Here is an 18,180-nt window from a genome sequence, read left to right on the forward strand (position 1 = left end):
AATCAGTTTCATGTGTTTCTAGCACTTTCATCTTCCCTCTCGCCAATTGTCGGTTTTATTTGGTTTTTTAAAAATTTTTTTTGATTCTTCATCTCTATTCTCTTGAGAGGAACTGTGCAGCCTGACGGACTTCCTCCAAATGCTGAGAAGGCTACTGCAAAGCAGGAAAGCATGAGCCCATTCCTGCACAATTGGATGAAAACAAGCAGCAAAGAAAAATCACTTGCAAACTGCCTGTGCTGTAGCTGCTGAGTTTCATAAGAAGTTGGACGGACACTCACTGTTTCCTTTGGACACCGGCAAGGAAGTTGCAGCAACAGAAGCCACCAGACCAACAGCTGAATGAACAGGGGCTTTCATATTATGAAGCTCACTAGGCAACAGCAAGGAAACTAAGGAGAAGGGGATTTTGAGTCACAAGGTAAGTTAAATGGATCTACATAGATGGCAAAACATATTGATCTAGAATCAGAACTGTTCCCAGCCAGCGGCTGCAGGTTGTTCTCTGGAGTCACTATAAAGGGGTGGCTTGGCTACTTTGCCTCACTTTCTGCTTGCTGCCACATGCAAAATAAGTGAAAGGAAGAGCTTGGGCTTTCCAGAATGTCATTGAACTGGCTCTGATTTGTTCCCACTTAACGCTCAGTGTTTCATTAGTCACCACAGATATTGAGGCATGAATATATTTTGTACTATTGTCTGGTTTGGGATAAGTGGTGGAATAGTCACCATGACCCTTTTGTATACAACCAGGGCCCCTGTTCTGTGATGCGAGCCATTACTTTTGAAAGCCTCCTGAGCTATGGTGACCTTCAGCTGTACTAGTCTGCAGACCAACTCTCTGCTAGAACAAATGTGATGGAGAAGGGGGAGACAGGCCTGGAAACAATAGCCATAACTATGAATTCGGTTTCCTCAGTTTGCCTGCGATTCACAACAGTTTTGATTGTGCTTTTTTTTTTCCATAGCCTCAGGCAGGAATCAATGGTGGTGCCAGAGTGGCTCAGGGGAGCGAGATATAGTAATCAGTTATTAATTGTTATTATGATGATTATTTGTTAGTCACAGTAAGGCAGGTTGCATGGATTGAAGGAGAGATCCGACGGTCATATGGGAGTCAGCATCTGCTCTCAGCTGTTTCACAGGTATCACGAGCGTGGTGATTTGAAACAGGGTATTTGTGCCGTTCTGCTGCAACACATCAGTCTGTGCTGTGAAAACATTTTAGTTGCCTAAAAAGCAAACAAACCCTTCAAACAATTTCAGCCTTTAGTTGAAACCACGTCCAAAGAACAGCTGACTCATTGCTGGTGAGTCATCGAGACAATCTATATTTCCACCAGCAGAGCGCAAAGGAGCATGAGACACAGTCAGTTAATTTGCTTCGCCTGAGCAATTGCCCTGCATATTATTTAGCTGTAACTTGTCTCCTCTCTCCACAAAGCAAGGCTGAATCATTGTCCGGACGTGCTGCGAAAATGGGATTCTTTTCAAGGGCCCGCCTAGTAAAAAAGCATGGCCATTTCCAATCCATTGCAACCATGTTCCTGGCAAGTAGCGACTTTGGAGGCACACACCAAATCCTGCTCAGGGGAATGGTGAACTAGAAAGGGATTTTTAGTTCTTCAGTAAGTAAAAGTAACTATTTACCATCCCAAATAATTCGTGAACCAAAAGGCAATTGACACTTGGTTTAAAACCAGGTGCTGCCCCTAAATCACAGCGAAGTTATGTCTGCTTACATGGACCTGCATTAATGCTATAAATATAGGATCAGAAGAATTCTATTCCTTTTTATTAGGAACTGGATTCAAAACTTGTTGAGCTGCAAAGTTTGGATCCAGCCTTTTGTGTAGCCCACTTAAAAGGAGGGACCAGCCAGTCGGTGAGCCTGGGTCTAATCCGAGCTTCTGCAGTGTTAAAATCCAGATCAAAACAAGCCCAGCTTTTGGGGTACACAATTCTAGGGGTTTGCTTCAGGCCCATAGAAGCTCTTTGTGTGTGTATCTGTATGTATTCATACAAAGCAAGGAAGCTATAAGCAGCAGCATTAAAAGGATTTCAGCCAATTTAGATTCTGCTCGCAGTGCTATGGAATTCCTCTTTAGATTAATCCCAAAATGTTTTGAAAACAGCGTGAACAGAGGAAGGCTTGAATAATATAGGTACTTTAAACCACGCTGCCTTTTTGAATTTAACTTCTCCTCTTCATGAATTTGCAAGTCAATTCATGGCTGCAAGAATGTTAATTGCTACTCAGCGTGTGCTGAGGAACTAATGCGATAGTTTCAAAGAATGGCTGCCCACCCATTTCACCATGAGCCACTGTAGGAAGAAGAAATTGCTGAGCTGTTTGGACTTGTAGACCTCACAGTGCTAACCGCTCTGGAGAGTGGCAAGGCTTTTGCATAATAAATCGTCCAAGAAGAAACTTTAGCTCCTCCAGCAAAATCAAATAACTTCCAAGAGAGAGTCTAGTGTTCACAGTCTAACAGCCTTAAAGTTCTTTGCTTCCAGCCATTTCCACCACCAGGAGCGGGGAACCTGTTAGCCAACATTGAGGACTTCCCAGAAGGTGAAAAAGGTAAAGCAGAAGGCACATTTCTTCTACTAGAAGCGGGCTCCATCCTCGGATCAATTCAAAAGTCTGCAGTACTACAAATTGCGGTGTCTTTTCCAGCTATACCATACAAGAGGGATCTTTACCTTAAATCAGCTACTGGGTTTTAGTTGAGGATGTTTATCCTCAGTGAATTAGGCAGTGGTTTCAGCTGCTCTGTAAGTTAAAGGAAAGGTAATCTTAGAACTGCTTTTTTAAGTGACCAGGACAAATCCTAGGAATAAAGAGAGAGGATTACATTAGCAGAAATTTAAACAGACATCCTGTGACTCAAGAATAGATCTACCTACTTACCTGGCCTTCATCAAACTCCTTCCAGTTATGAATGACTTATCCTCACAACACCTGTGTGAGCAAATAAAATATTATCCCAACTTTACAGATGGAAAATTGAGGCACAGGATAGATTAAGTGTTGGCCAAGGTCACGCAAAGTCTGTGCCAGAGCCAGGAATTTAACCCCATCTCCAGAATACCATGCCCCCAACCCACAAGGCATATTGTCTCTTGTATAAACTAAAGAGATTCCCTTTCCCCAGGCTGACTTGCCTTCAGCTTGTAGAGAAACCAAACTGAACAGTCAGACTGGAGGAGTGAGAGTTGTTGATTTGGATATTGACCCCCCTTTCCTTGCATGTCATTCACTTTATTAATATTATTTTTAAATCTATGTTCAGACAGACTTTAGCACCATATGTGTGACCCTTCCTTCTAGAATCAAAAGAAACCACCAGTGTTCATTAAAGCCGACCCAGCTGCATAAACACATTCAGTGTTCGCCTTTGTTATTTGATGAGTTACACACCACCTCATCCAGAGAGGAATCTGGATGTCTGCTGTCATTAAATAATTATCTGATGCCCTCCCTATAATTTCCTACAACAATGAACATTTAAATAGATAAAAATAAAAATGCTTAAAACCCATAATTTTGGACAAGAGTGACAATTTTAATGGATGGAAATAAAAATAATCTTTAAAAATAAACATTGATATCTGTCAAAATCATAAAAGAACATTAACCAAACTTTGTCACGGCTATTCATACTACATCTGCTTTGCCACTGATGTAAGGGAGCTCAGGCCTCAGTAATAAAGGTTCAGATTGCAGATCCTGTTTGCAAATGCACACCAAAGTTTGGACACTTATGCTTTTCAGAATCTGTTTAATTTGCTATTGGGGAGACAGACTTTCATGAGACTGCGGTACTTCCTGCTCTGGTCTAGGTAGAAATACCTTAGGAACAGCTTCTTATGTTATTTTGACATTGTCATCCTAGTCAGAAATGCAGAGCGGGAGAGGAAAATGACAAAAAAAAGCAAACTATGCTTTTTCGAGTCTTGCAAAAGATTTGCTTTGAGTCAAGCAGACTAGGGTCCTTATTGTATTTCAGTCGGCTCCTACAATATGTCTTATCAGAGTTTACAAAGCCAACACAGACACATTTAGCATGTCCATACAGAACCTGATCCTAAGCCCACTGAAGTCTTCCATCAGGCTCAGATCCATAATGATCTTACAGGCAGCAAGACTCCACTTTCCTGTTATTTTTTTGTATTGGTTTACCAAGACTGTAACAAAAAGGAATCAAAACAGAAGTCCAAGGGTCATAGTTGAATCATTTCATGGCTTATAAGTTTACCAAAGTGGACACAAGAACAAATGGATATAAACTGGCCATCAGGAAGTTTAGACTTGAAATTAGACGAAGGTTTCTAACCATCAGAGGAGTGAAGTTCTGGAACAGCCTTCCAAGGGGAGCAGTGGAGGCAAAAGACATATCTGGCTTCAAGACTAAGCTTGATGAATTTATGGAGAGGATGGTATAATGGGATAGCCTAATTTTGGCAATTAATTGGTCTTTGACTATTAGCGGTAAATATGTCCAGTGGCCTGTGGTGGGATCTGAGTTACTGCAGAGAATTCTTTCCTGGGTGTCTGCCTGGTGAGTATTGCCCACATGCTCAGGGTTTAGCTGATCGCCATATTTGGGGTCGGGAAGGAATTTTCCTGTAGGGCAGATTGGCAGAGGCCCTGGGGGTGGTTTCACCTTCCTCTGCAGTGTGGGGCATGGGTCACTTGCTGGAATATTCTCTGCATCTTGAAGTCTTTAAACCATGATTTGAGGACTTAAGTGGCTCAGACATAGTTTTAGGGGGTTGATACAGGACTGGGTGGGTGAGATTCTGTGGCCTGCGTTATGCAGGACGTCAGACAAGATGATCAATAATGGTCCCTTCTGACCTTAAAGTCTGTGATTCTATGTGTGGAAGGAATTCAAGATGGGCAAACCTCAAAAAGTTTAGAAGTTGAGTGCTCTATGGACCAACTCCCAAAAATTCAGATGCTTTTCCAGAGTTTATTTAAACTGGTGACATCTGAAAAATTGGGCTAGAAATATGAATTGGTCCCAAACCTAAAAGCCAGGATCCAAACAAGCTTGGGAAAGTTCACATTCAGACCCAAACCTTCTGATCTGAGCTCCCTGAAATGTGGGAGAGTTCAATTCCGGATGTAAATGTCGTGGGTTGGGTCCCTCTCTCCAAGAAGTCTCTCAAATACCATTTTTCTTTGTTTGTTTTTGTTTTGCTGTATATATTTCTGCTCCTTTGTTGTAAGATCCCTGAAGATGCAGCAAAAATGAAGGAAAGATATCATTTGTAGGAAGGCTGTAACACCTTGAACTGTATTTTGGAAAAGTCCTTTTTTGTCTTTGAGCCTCCTCCTATAGCATGTAGAGGCTAAGAATACCAGACAAATAACATTTTTCTTTTAATTCAGTGACAGGTGTTAATAACATGATGACTGTGTATGATCCTATGTCTGGGCTTTCTACTCAGTGGGACAACAGACATTTGGGGATTCTTATTTTCATAGCAGGGAAACATTTTTCACAGCAAAGAAATAAGCTGATTTATACTTTTATTTCTGACCTGCTGCTTTGAAAATGAATCTCTCTCAAGAGGCACCATGAAGGGTGATCAAATAAGAAAGAGATCAGCTTTGTAGTCTCCAGGCATTCGGTGTTGAGCTAATATATCATTTTAGACACAAGCAAGCATGTCGGATCAGTATCAGAAAGTAGGACAAACATTCCTCTGGTGCAGGATTTTGATTTATTTTCTGAAGATTCACAGGCTGCCAAATCTTTATTGTAAGTGAAGGTGATAACAATCAGAGTTGGCTGTTCAGAAGAAAGATACACTTGTCTTGTTGAGAGAAAACAGGTTATCGCCATACTTGATACAGTAAGATCCCAATAACTGTCTTTCATAAGAAAAAACACACAACCCTCCCCACATCTATTTCCTTCCTGGCTGTTATGGTTTTCGCTCTCTCCCCCTTTTTATGTTTTTTCTTTTCTTGTATTGTGCCTTCTTGCCTCTTTCATCAGGTTTCTGATGGGTTTTTCCATCCAGTCTCTAGACTTACTTTTCTTCTCTTATTTTTCCTCCCTGAATTACATTGCTTCCCTGTAACTCGGTGCTTGGTCTCTCTTTACTCATGCATTCTGCTTTCTAGATTTCTTTTTTTCTTTTAGTTGCTGTGTGTCTTTATACCAAACGGCTTTCAAACTTTCAAATTCTCTATTCTGGCTTTATTTGGTTGGTTTATTCCTCTCCTGCCATTTGCCTCTTTCTCCCAGCTCTTTATTCTGCATCTCTTCTCCTCTCTACTCGTAACAATCTATAACCACATGCATGCTCAGACACCCCAGTGGCCTCATCTAACTACACGTGACCCATGCATCATTCAAATACACAGGTTTCTACCATTCAGATCTAAATCAGGTCTTAAAAATTCCATCCAGAAGAGGGCAGTGGTATACACACACCAAGACACAGTAAAAAAAGTCTTGGTGAGGCCCAAACGCCATAGGTGTGAAAGAAAATGTATTTCCTGGATTCCATAGACTCATAGATTTTTAGGCCAAAAGGGACCACTGTGCTCAAGTAATCTGACCTCCTGTATATGACACAGGCTCTAGGACTCCCCTGAATTAATTCCTGTCTGAACTAGAGTAGATCTTTTTAAAAAAAAAATCCAGTCTTGATTGAAGTATTGTCGGTGACGTTGGGATATGCTTCATGAGAATGCAAGAGCCATCAGGGGAATTTTTTCTTCAGCTTAGATCTAAGAGGTTCAGTCTATGGATGGATTATTTTCTCAGTTGACAGCGTTTTTCATAGCAAAAGGAAATTCTAGCCAAATGCTCACATTTTTACCTTTCAGGGATTGTGGAAGAAAACATGGACTTTGCTGATTTACCCAGTGGTGTCACAACGTGCAGAGAGCCAGAACATGGCTCTTTTTCTGAGACTTTAAAAAAAAAAGTCATTGAGTGGATGAGTGCTATCATTTTTTTAATAGCAAAAAACCCCACACTTCCTAATCCTGGTAGTTATAACCACCACTCTTCCATCTAATGAGGACAGTGTATTTTAATCACGAGAGTTAATTTCTCCATGTGTATGAATTTTCCATCTCTGGCCACATTAGAAATATTTTTCTAAATGAATACTCTGATTGGCCTCAAGTAGGATATTAAAAGCAGGTGTAAAGCAATTATGTCTCCTAAACTCAATACTTTCAGATTGAAATGACACTGTCCTCTAATATATCTCAAAAGTTACTGACTAGAAGGCCAAGGCCCTGAGAAGAGCTAAATACTTTCAACTTTTCCTGAAATTAAGTTGGCGCTGAATAATTTGTAGGTAAAGTGAAGCTAATACAGATCTTTATATTGTTGAGCAAATACAGTAGTGCAATAAATAGTAGGTCAGGTCATAAGTGAGCATAGAAACTTGTTGCCCATAAAGAGAATGTCCCCTGTGAGCCATACACCATTTAAGCATGGTCACCTATCTGGGGCCTGATTCCCATTCACACTAAGACCCCTTTACAATATTCAGCCAGTGTAAAGGGTCCTTCAAGTGTGTGGCACTCTAAATCACATCCACTTTTGTGCTGCCAGAGTGGTGTAAAGGGTCCTTAGTGTAAATGAGAGCCCTGTTCTATAAGACTGACACCTGAAACCAGATTTCTGTTATACCGTGAATGAAAAAATCTTTTAAAATTATGCAAAATTTGGTTCAGGACTGTTGATCGCTCCCAAATGAATGGGTAGTTTTTTCCATGCTAATGATCAGAATTGGTTTAGCATGTTAATAAGCATTCCCCGAGTCTCATCATGTGTTGGACAGAACAGAACAACTGAATAATAAGGGTGTGTGGGTTCTGATTCTTTCTGGATGATACATTTTTAAAAAAACACCAGAGGAAAATGTCTCCTAGAAAGTGCCAGGACAGCCCTCCTGGAAATCTGTTCCCTATTCTCTGCATGAATCCATTCTCGAGCTGGTGAAGGCAAAATGCTTCCCAGCTCCGAAGAACCAGTCTGGCTTACCGTGGTTTGAAATCTACTGTGGACAGGATCTTTGTGCAAATCATGTATTTCCCATAGCTGGGGCATCCATCCATCACTTCTCCCACTTTTCCCTGATAGTCTAGTAAGGATTGTTGCGATACTAAAGCATTCATGAAGTGCCTGATCCAAAGTCTGTTGAAGTAAATGAGAGTCTTTTCTTGGATTTCAATGGACTTTGGGAAGGGGCATAATTTTTGCAAGAAACAACTTGTAATTTCCCTGAAGTCAATAGAAACTGCGGTTTTTGCCAATAAGGTGATGTTTCTGCTTCCATTCTTGGTAAGAAGACTGACAGCTGTGTGCTAGAAGGTCTCCTCCTATCCACCGTCTACTATATTTCCCTTCACTCCTCATTTGCAATTCAGGATTTTGGAGCTTGCCAACAATACAGTGCAAAAATCAATATTAAAATTCAAGAACCAATATTTGTGCAAAGCAACAGTCACTTATGGCTGCATTCATTGGGGCTGTTTGGCTTTCCAGTATACATATCCAGCAATGCAAATATGAAACCTACACAGAATTCTGCAGGAAGCAACAAACCAATATAGTCATAAAAGCATAGTCTGGCTTACAGTGGTTAACTAACAGGCTGAAAGGAAGGTTATCTGGAGCAAAAAATGATTCCCCCCCCCCCAGTTGAAGGTTTTTCTGAAATCACAGTTTCTTTCTCTCTCTCTCTTTATTTTGGAGAGTTATGTTTGTTACATAGGAATTTCATTTTTTAAGAACTGCAATAATTAGAGATTGTAATAGTAAATAACACCGATAATTAAATAATTAATTAAATAAATAATATCTAGTAATATTTTGTGCTTTCCATCCAAAGCCTTCGGCAAACATTGGTTCGACAAGTTACACAGTGGGTGTACTGTACTGTACTTGCTACACTAATAATCATCTCTTTGTTAGGTCACGATCCCTCCAGTCTTTATGTTGTATCCATCTGTTGTCTCTTCAGATATACTTAGTTTGTAAACTCAAAGGTAGGTACTATCCCTTTGTTGTGGGTGTACATCGCCTAGTGGAATGAGTCCCTCATCCCCAACTAAGTGATACACTAGAATAACATAATAAAGAAGAGTATCAGAGGGGTAGCCGTGTTAGTCTGGATCTGTAAAAAGCAACAAAGAGTCCTGTGTCACCTTAAAGACTAACAGATGTATTGGAGCATAAGTTTTCGTGGGTGAACACCCACTTCCTCTGCGTCTGACATCCAAATATGTCTGTTAGTCTTTAAGGTGCCACAGGACTCTTTGTTGCTTGATAATAAAGAAGGGAACCCTAAGGTAAGTGAATACATAGCCAACAGTTGCTCTGGCTTAAATCACCACATTAATCATTCCTATTACTCTCCTGCTCTAGCCGGCTCAGCTGAAGATGAGTTCTGTGCTTCTGATGCTCTTGTTATCCACTGTGAATGCCGGCACCTTACTAGAAAAGGGCTTGCTGAGACGGGAAGCCCGGCGGCTTTCATGCGTGCGATGTTGTGGGCCTTCAGAAGAGTCAGTCTCCGTCACCTCTTCACGATCCACTAGGATGAGCTATGACCCCACCTATTCAGTGCCAAAAGTCCAGCCCACAATAGATATCACCATCCTGAAAGGTGAGTCATGCCCAGGACCACGCTTTGTGAATTTACCATCACTTCACAAGCCATGTTCCTCCTCCAAGGTGGAAAACACCCATCTCTTAAGAACTGAAGCTGCTCAGTCTATATAGTTTATCCAAGAGAAGGTCAGGAGGCAACTTGGTTACAGTCCATAACTACCTATATGTGGAGAAGATGTCTGAGAGTAGACAGCTTAGTAATCTACCGGGAGATGGCTGGATGAGCTCCAATACCAGGAAGCTAAAGCTAAACAAATTCGAGGTAGAAATAAGGTGCATATTTTTAACACCAAGGGTGATTACCATTGGAACAACATATCTAGGGACATGGTGGACTCTCCACCAAAACTGAATAACTTTCTAAAAGGTCTGGAGTAGCTCAAACAGAAGTTATGGGGTTGATACAGGAATGATTGGCTGAGTTTCTATGTTATACAAGTCAGACTAGATGGTAATAATGGTCCCTTCTGGCATTAAAACACATGAATCTATTAAACTTGGAGGTTTTGTTCTCTTTCCCATCAACCACACCCATAGTTTTTCCCTCCTTCTCTGCCACAGAAAGACTATGTCTGTTACTGTATATAGGTAAATGATATGGGTCGGGTTCATGGACCTACACTGTTTACACATTGAAGCCAGGATTTCATCCCATTTTTATCCCTTTCTTCCTGCCATCCTCTCTCTTACATACCCTAGGTAGCTGGTCACCTAAATCATAAATCACTCAGCTAAGGGGTGAAAATTCACTTTCTGCAAATATTTGTACCAACCCCCCTGCAAAACCATGTTGCTCCCATGAATGAAAAGACATATGGACATGCTAAAAACAAATTCTACGTAGCTGTTACCAAAGGTTCCATGAATAATTATTCTCACTATTCATCCTATTAACATAGATTATAGCTCAATTAATGAAAAAGTTAGGACTCTAGCCTTCTCTCCCTGACAAAATGTCCATGTGCTCTTGAATTTTATATCAGAGGGGTAGCTCTGTTAATTTGGATCTGTAAAAAGCAACAGAGTACTGTGGCACCTTATAGACTAACAGACGTATTGGAGCATGAGCTTTCATGAGTGAATACCCACTTCATCGGATGTATGTATCGGACGAAGTGGGTATTCACCCATGAAATCTTATGCTCCAATATGTCTATAAGGTGCCACAGGACTCTTTGTAGCTTTTTGGATTTTATAGTTTAATCCTTCCAATAATCTGGTCACAAATAATAATGCAAATGTAAAAGTGCATACCCTAGATGATCAGAGTGGTCCCTTCTGCTGTTGGAATCTATGAATCTATAACGTATCAGAGAAATCTATCTTATTTGTTGTGCGGTTAATATATGGAATAGGCATGCTAGCTGGCAGCATGCCATTTGTGGGCAGGGGGTTGCTGTCAACAGTGGTCCTGAATTCAAATCTAGATGTGATTTAGTTACGACAATTATTTCTCAATGCACCTGTTGAGAAAGTGTTATTTTACCAATTGGGATGCTGGCTATCTCCATCCAGACATCTCTGTTGCATGTGATGTGTGGGCATATGTTTGAAACTTAGCTCCTTTTTGTGATCATAGGTGAAAAAGGTGACGTGGGAGAGAGAGGGATCACTGGAGGGGCTGGAAAGGCTGGAGAACGAGGGCTACGTGGTTATAATGGACGGAAAGGTCAGAAAGGCCAGGTTGGCCCACCAGGCAACTCCTGCAAGCTGCATTACGCTGCCTTTTCAGTCGGCCGGAGAAAACCTCTCCATAGCTCGGATTATTTCCAGCATGTCACTTTTGATACAGAGTTGGTGAACCTCTACAAACACTTCAGCATGTTCACAGGGAAATTCTTCTGCTACGTGCCAGGGATCTACTTCTTCAACCTTAATGTCCACACCTGGAACTTCAAAGAGACCTACCTGCACGTAATGCAGAACAACAAGGAAGTTGCCATCCTCTATGCCCAGCCCAGTGATCGGAGCATCATGCAGAGCCAGAGTCTCATGCTCGAGCTGCAGGAAGGGGATGAGGTCTGGGTGAGAATGTTTAAACGAGAGAGGGAAAATGGCGTCTATAGTGAGGAGTCTGATATTTACATCACCTTCAATGGGCATTTAATTAAACCAGCCATAGAGTAGCATATTCTGCATCTTTGGGCTTGGTGCTTTCGTAGCGCTCCTTGGGTAGATTACTAATTCTCCTCTTTAAAAGTGCACATGTCTATGTCAACATGGAAATAAATACGCAGTAAATATTTTCATGGTCTGATTGTGGCTAGCAGCCAGCTGATCTGCTTTTCAGTTTGCTAATCCTCCCAATCAATTAGAGATATTTCTCATGCAACAATCTTAATTTGCAGAGCAGGGGCGTTACTATGCGTGGGAGGGGAATGGACACTGCTAGCAAAATGAACAAAAGTTACATGGCAGTGCCAACTTTATGAATACGTAGAAGGCCTGAGCTCTTTCTGACTTATGGGATGCTGTACTGATCGTTAGCTAGATGGGAAAACAGAAGGACACTGTTCTGAAGTCTTCCACAGGCCCCTTGTAACATCTCTGCTGAACTGCTTGCCAAAGTCATTCAGTACATAACCTCGGTTACAAAAAAATGGTAACCTATCAGCTCTGTTTTAGTGGCCTGGCCTACTCATTTTTGTACTCTGTAATTATCTGAAGATCATATTAGACAAGCTAGCTAACGGTTACAATGAAGTAAAGTGTTTGCAGGTTGCTTTGCCTACAAAGAATGCCTTTGTTGTTGTTTACGATTGCTGTCTGCGGCTCCCGTCCTCCAGTTCCATGCTAGAACCATCCCTTACACTCCCCTGAAATCACTGTCACAAAAAATGACCATTTCCTAGATAAAGCTCAGAACCAGTGCTCCATCTTTCTCCTTTTTGACCTGTCAGCCGCCCTTGACATAATCAGCCAGGCTCTTCCTCTTGAAATCTTGTCCTCCCTTGGCTTCCATGACTCAGTCCTCTCCTGAGTTTCCTCCAGCTTCTAATCACTCCTTAAACATGTCCTTCAAAAATCTCCCTCTTCCCCTATCTCAGTTTCTCTGAGGGTCCCACAGGGCTCTGTCCTTGGTCCCCTTCTCTTCTCCCTCTACATCTTACCTCTAGGTCATCTTATCCACAAACATAAATTCAGTTTTCTGCGTTGACAACCAGCAGATCAACATCTAGTCCAGGCCTGTCTCCTTCTGTCCAAACAAAAATCTCGGCCTGTCTCTCTGACATCTCATGGATGTCTAGTTGTCAGCCCAAGCTCAATCTCTTAATCTTCCTCCCCGCACTCCGAGCCTGCTCTGGTAAACCATCCCTGCTACCTCCTTTCTTGATCATTGTGGACAATGCCACCATCTTTCCTGTCACTCAGGCCTGTAACCTGGACACCATCTCTGACTCAGATCTCCCTCTAGCTTCACCTCCAGGCTCTGCCTAAACTTTGTGGGTTCTTTCTATGTAATATCTCTAAGATCCAGCCTTTCCAATCCATCCACATCCCTAAAACTTTCATCCAGACTCTTGTTCTCTGGCATCTTGAGTCCTGCAACATCCGTCTCTCAGCACTGCTCATACACATTCAGAATGCTGCTGCAAGGATCATTTTCCTAGTTTGTTGTTCTGACTGTGTCGCTTCTCTCTTTGCATCTCTCTACTGGCTCCTGCTTCTCTATCGCATCAAATATAAGCTACTTGTCTTCACTTTCAACGCCCTTCATGGCCTTGTACTGCCCTATCTATCATCTGCCATTCAGTATCAAGATGTTGACTCCTCCCTCCCAACTGCCCATGATGCCAATCTCCATCTTCATCTTCGTGCTCTTTCCTGTGCTGCCCCTCGCGTTTGGCAGGAGCTCCCCGTAGACATCCAAAACTGAACATTTTCATTCTTCAAAACTTTCCTTTTCCACGATGCCTACCAAGGCCATGGCAATGATTAGGCTACTGGGGTGTTGAGACCACGGCCTATCATGTTGACTAACACAGTCTCATTGGAGTCTCCTATCTCTCTGTTTTCATCTGTTGTCTCTTGCCTTGCACTGAGATTGCAAGCTGCATGGCACACAGACCAGTTTTTTGTTCTGTGTTTGTTCAGCACAATGGGCTCCTGACCCATGATTGGGGCTTTAATACACTACAGTAATACAAATAATATTAATATGTTTTCTAATAAAAAGAAAGGGCCATATTCTGCTCTCACTGATTTGGGTCGAGTTGTAGCATGATTGCAGAGCGTTAGTTGGTCCAGTGCATTTAGCTTAAAATGATGCTGACCTTCTTTGCTATAATTCATGATTTTTCCTCTTTTCCTAGAATGTGCTATCGCAATGAGCTAAACATAACATGCCATTCCAGTATAGCGCTTAAGAAGGCACATAACTTTCATCACGTGTGTAGCTCCATTGGGGTGGGTATGCTGGAGCAGGGCCGATAAGGATATCAAAGAGCATTACGAGGTGTTATCTTTCCCTTTTTAATGGCAACCATCATAATGAGAGGCTGATTGTCAGTTACTGAGAACCTACAGCTCCAGTTGAAGCCAGTGGGAACCACCAGGGATCAACAATGAAAATTAGCGCACTTTACTGCACCAGAATTTCTAGGCAGTCTAGAAATGATTGTACTGTGCAAAAACCTCCTTTCTGCAGTCTGCAGTGTTAGTCTCTTAATATTCACTGCACACAACGGTGAAATGCTATATGCTAGAACAAGAAAACAGACCAAATATACATTTGTTAGTCCTTGTCCCCATCAACACGCACACGCACACACACGCACCTCTGTGGGATGTTTGTATGGAGGATGCATTAAATATATTGTACTGTATGTCCTGCTCGGCTAATTGTTGCTTCGTGCTGCACATCTCTTGTTATCAATCATTTAACCTGAGAATTAACTGAAATAAAGCTAGTGTTTTGAACACATTGGATTTGTTTCCCTTGCTTTTCACGGAGCCGAACTAAATGCCATAAACTGAAAATCCAGCCTTGTATTGCCAACTATGATGGTGATACTGGTGATATGGACACCTACGTGCTCCAGGAACTAGACCAATTTCATTTCCATAAGGGGTAATCATATGGGCAAACCCTTTGGATGGGAGATGTTAGGAACACATCTTTAGGCCCTTTTTTGCCCCCTTGATTGCAGCTGAAAGACTAATCCCAATCTTTAGTGAAGTTGCAAGACTGGTGATAACTACACTATCCCGGTCTACATTCGAACCAGCAACAAAGCGGAGTTGGGGGGCTTCCATATCACACTGCCAGCTCTCTAGCCCCTTTTTGTGTTGTATGCTGAAACAGCCCCGGAAATGAAAATGGGAAGACTCATAAGCTCTGAAAAGCACATGAGACAGAGTGTGGGTTTTGTGCAGATTATCTGTTGACCTGCAACCAGATAAATTGTTCCTTGTAAGTAAACAAAGTCCCAGTCACCTAAATTGGGCCGTTATGCAATTTAAAAAGGGCTTCTCTAATCAGCAGCTTCCATTAGGATGGTGATAAAAGCTATAATGGCTACATTGCTTATTTGCAGCATGCCATTTAGTATTGAAAGCACTAGCAGAGAAACCTGCATTGAACATATAAATACACACAGAAAAAACTCCAACTTCGCAATACTTAAAGGTATTTTCAGGTTTTCCCAGCTACTTATCACATTTGGGAGAATTTAAAAGATTTACACCTCCTCTTTGTCTTCTGGTCTACTTTTGAAGGAATCCCATGTGGGTAAATTTTGCAACCATGGCTTGCTGGTTGACAAGCTGCTACTGATGATGTATAAGTTATGGTAGACTGAGATCATGGGAAGGGGTGGACGTTACACAATGAAACTCAAATTATAACAGAGTTCTTGACTTATTTAATGATTTCACAACAGCTTTTTTTCCTCCCTCTGTAGTTCAGCATATTTACTGTACTAAAAAAGAAAAAAAACCCTAAACCTCTTTTAAAATATCATAACCCAGCTGGTTATTGACAGTTCATAATCCAGAACTGAGAAAACATGCCCAGAGATTGCTAATGTTCACCCACCTTGACTTTTCCAAATGCTACTTTCTACCAGGAAATGAACAGAAATATTTGTAAATCCATAACACCTACGCACACAATAAGAGAGGCTCTGATTATCAGTTTGACAGGGCAATTTCAAAATGTCTGAGTTGCTGATATGACCAACGTTATCCATAGCTAAATCAATGAAGCCACATTGGTTTGAGAGACAGTGTAACCCTTTAAAGGAACAAAAGAGGTTCCAATTTATGTAATTATTAACAAGCCTAAATGCCTGATCTGAACCTGGTTCCACTGTGAAAAAAATAAAAAAATTTAAAAAAAAAAGAGTTAGACAGGCCCTGTCCTACAGAGCTTACACTGTAAGTAGATAAGACAGACAAAAGATAGGAGAAAAAGTATTATCCTCATTTTACAGATAGAGAACCGAGTCACAGAGAGATTAAGCATCTTGGCTGAGGTTACACAGGAAGTCTGTGGGAGGTTAAGTCCGTATTTGGTCCTGGAGTTGTTACTTGCAGTGTTCCAATAAATGCTGTGATTGCTATAAGCAAGCATAACAGTGTTTGAAATGCTAAGCAAACAATATGTAGAAATCAAAATGGCCATCCCAGAGAAGCAGCCACCACTATTTCAGCTTCCTGGACTTCATATGTTGAGATAATTATCCATATTTGGGAGTGCTTTATGAGGCAAAGGCAAATTATGAAAATGTGAAACTCACCCTTCAATTTGTAAACAGCTCGCCAGCAGCTGGTCTAATATCTGAGTAGATTTTTAATTTTTTTCAGATGCAGTCAACATGTACAACAAACCTTTGAAAAAGTCACTTTTTAATCCTTTTGAGATATGGTGGTGGTAAAGGCAGGAATCTAAATTATAACGACCCTGACAAAGGGCAGGAAGCATCTAATTTATAGGTTTTTTAATTTAGATACCGCTCTCCTAAAATTCATCACATTTAGTTACAGACTCTGAAGAAACTAGTGTGCATCTCTGAGGTTTGCCATAATGTTTTTTCTAATCTTTCAGTGAGATGTGATGGCACAGAAATGATACAACTGTGTTATCCAGTATAAGAATTTGGTTACGCTTGATTGGTAACATTTACTCTATTACAGTAGTGGCTGAGAACCCCACTCGAAGATCAGAGCCCCACTGTGTAAGGCAGCAATGACAACAAGGAACAAATAGAAGAGTGAACTCTCTGGGGCACGGATGATCTACATGCCAGGAAGGACACCAGAGGTGGAGGAGACAGAGCAATGGGGTTGGGAGGATGAGGTAATTGACAGATATAAGTCACTGCACAGAGAAAGCCATTGCAAAGCACAAGAACTTGTATTGGTCCTACATACCAGGGAACTATGCTACATGTCCCTGAGCGCTGGCTCTGCAGGAGGGCATGGATCAGCGTTCACATCGCACTCCCTGTCAGCACCTGGCCCGGGTTGCTAATGATCCAATCAGATGACCAAATTTGGTGATGAATCCTGGTCACATGCCACTTCAGGTATGTTGTGCTTATGCTGAGAAGAAGACATGCTAGCTACTGGCACTTCATCTATTGACTCTTAACCCATGATGGACATCGAGCACTCTTATGACAGTTCAAATAAAATTAGCATCAGAAACCTCAGCTCACTACTGGCTTAGCCAATGCCAGAGGGCAGTGTTAGTATATTGGTCTGTTTGTTAGCCTGGGGTAGAATTTTGGGTTTGATTTGTTCATACTCTTATACTAAAAGGTGTAAAGAAGGGACAAAGACATGGCGATGTTGCTTCTGCCTAGTCAGCTGGATTTGTCAGTACAATGGGAACAAATAGGAGTAGTGAAAGTGTTACTCAAGAGCACACTTTAAGATTGCCTCAACCCCTAGCTCAAGGCAAAGTCAAGCAACCAGCCGGGAGGGGCAAAGGGGCTTGTGGGGGAGGTATAAGACACTAAAAGACCAAAGAAATGCCCATCCCTGACCGGAGCACAACCTCACTCCTTACCCCTCCCATGGGGCACAAAAAAGGTGTGATGAACACTCCAGGCCCAAAATGGACCATGACCCTAAGTTGTAAGGGGTGGGATTGTGGATGTGCATTGCAGGTACAGTTGGGCCTGCTAAGGAGGAGGAGGTGGGAATAGGGGAAATGAGAATGGGGAACAAGGACACAGGGAAGGCTCTGCAGTGTCACCACTGGGAAGGGGGATATGAAGTACAGGCTCTGCAGCGTCAGAGCTGGGAACATAACACTGGAAACAGACTCTGCCAGCGTGTAGAGATATGGACATGTTTGTTTGGAATTAACCCTAATAAACATGGAATTGCCTGCACTTCGGACTTCTGGTCTTCTGCTTTCTGTCTGTGTGACAAGAGCCAGTGAAGGCAAAGCCCTCTCACAGGCAGTGATTTGTAAGCATTGGGCGTGAGCCCTGAGTTTAAAAAGGGCTTTAAAAGAGAAGATAGCAGAAGCAAAACAATTGGTGCTATCATTAGCAGTGTATCTCCTCTG

The 18,180-nt window shown here is 41.8% G+C and overlaps 1 protein-coding gene across 1 annotated transcript; it reads left to right on the forward strand.

Moving 5' to 3' along the window:
- Positions 1-338: 338 nt before the first annotated feature.
- C1QTNF8 (C1q and TNF related 8) lies at positions 339-11,786 on the forward strand. The gene is made up of 3 exons (XM_030578507.1): positions 339-421; positions 9,414-9,654; positions 11,239-11,786. The coding sequence occupies exons 2-3, from the start codon at positions 9,429-9,431 to the stop codon at positions 11,784-11,786; spliced, it is 774 nt and encodes a 257-aa protein (XP_030434367.1). The 5' UTR covers positions 339-421; positions 9,414-9,428.
- The last annotated feature ends 6,394 nt before the right edge of the window (positions 11,787-18,180 follow it).

This window comes from Gopherus evgoodei, chromosome 10, assembly GCF_007399415.2.
Source record: "Gopherus evgoodei ecotype Sinaloan lineage chromosome 10, rGopEvg1_v1.p, whole genome shotgun sequence".
Lineage (NCBI taxonomy): Eukaryota > Metazoa > Chordata > Testudines > Testudinidae > Gopherus > Gopherus evgoodei.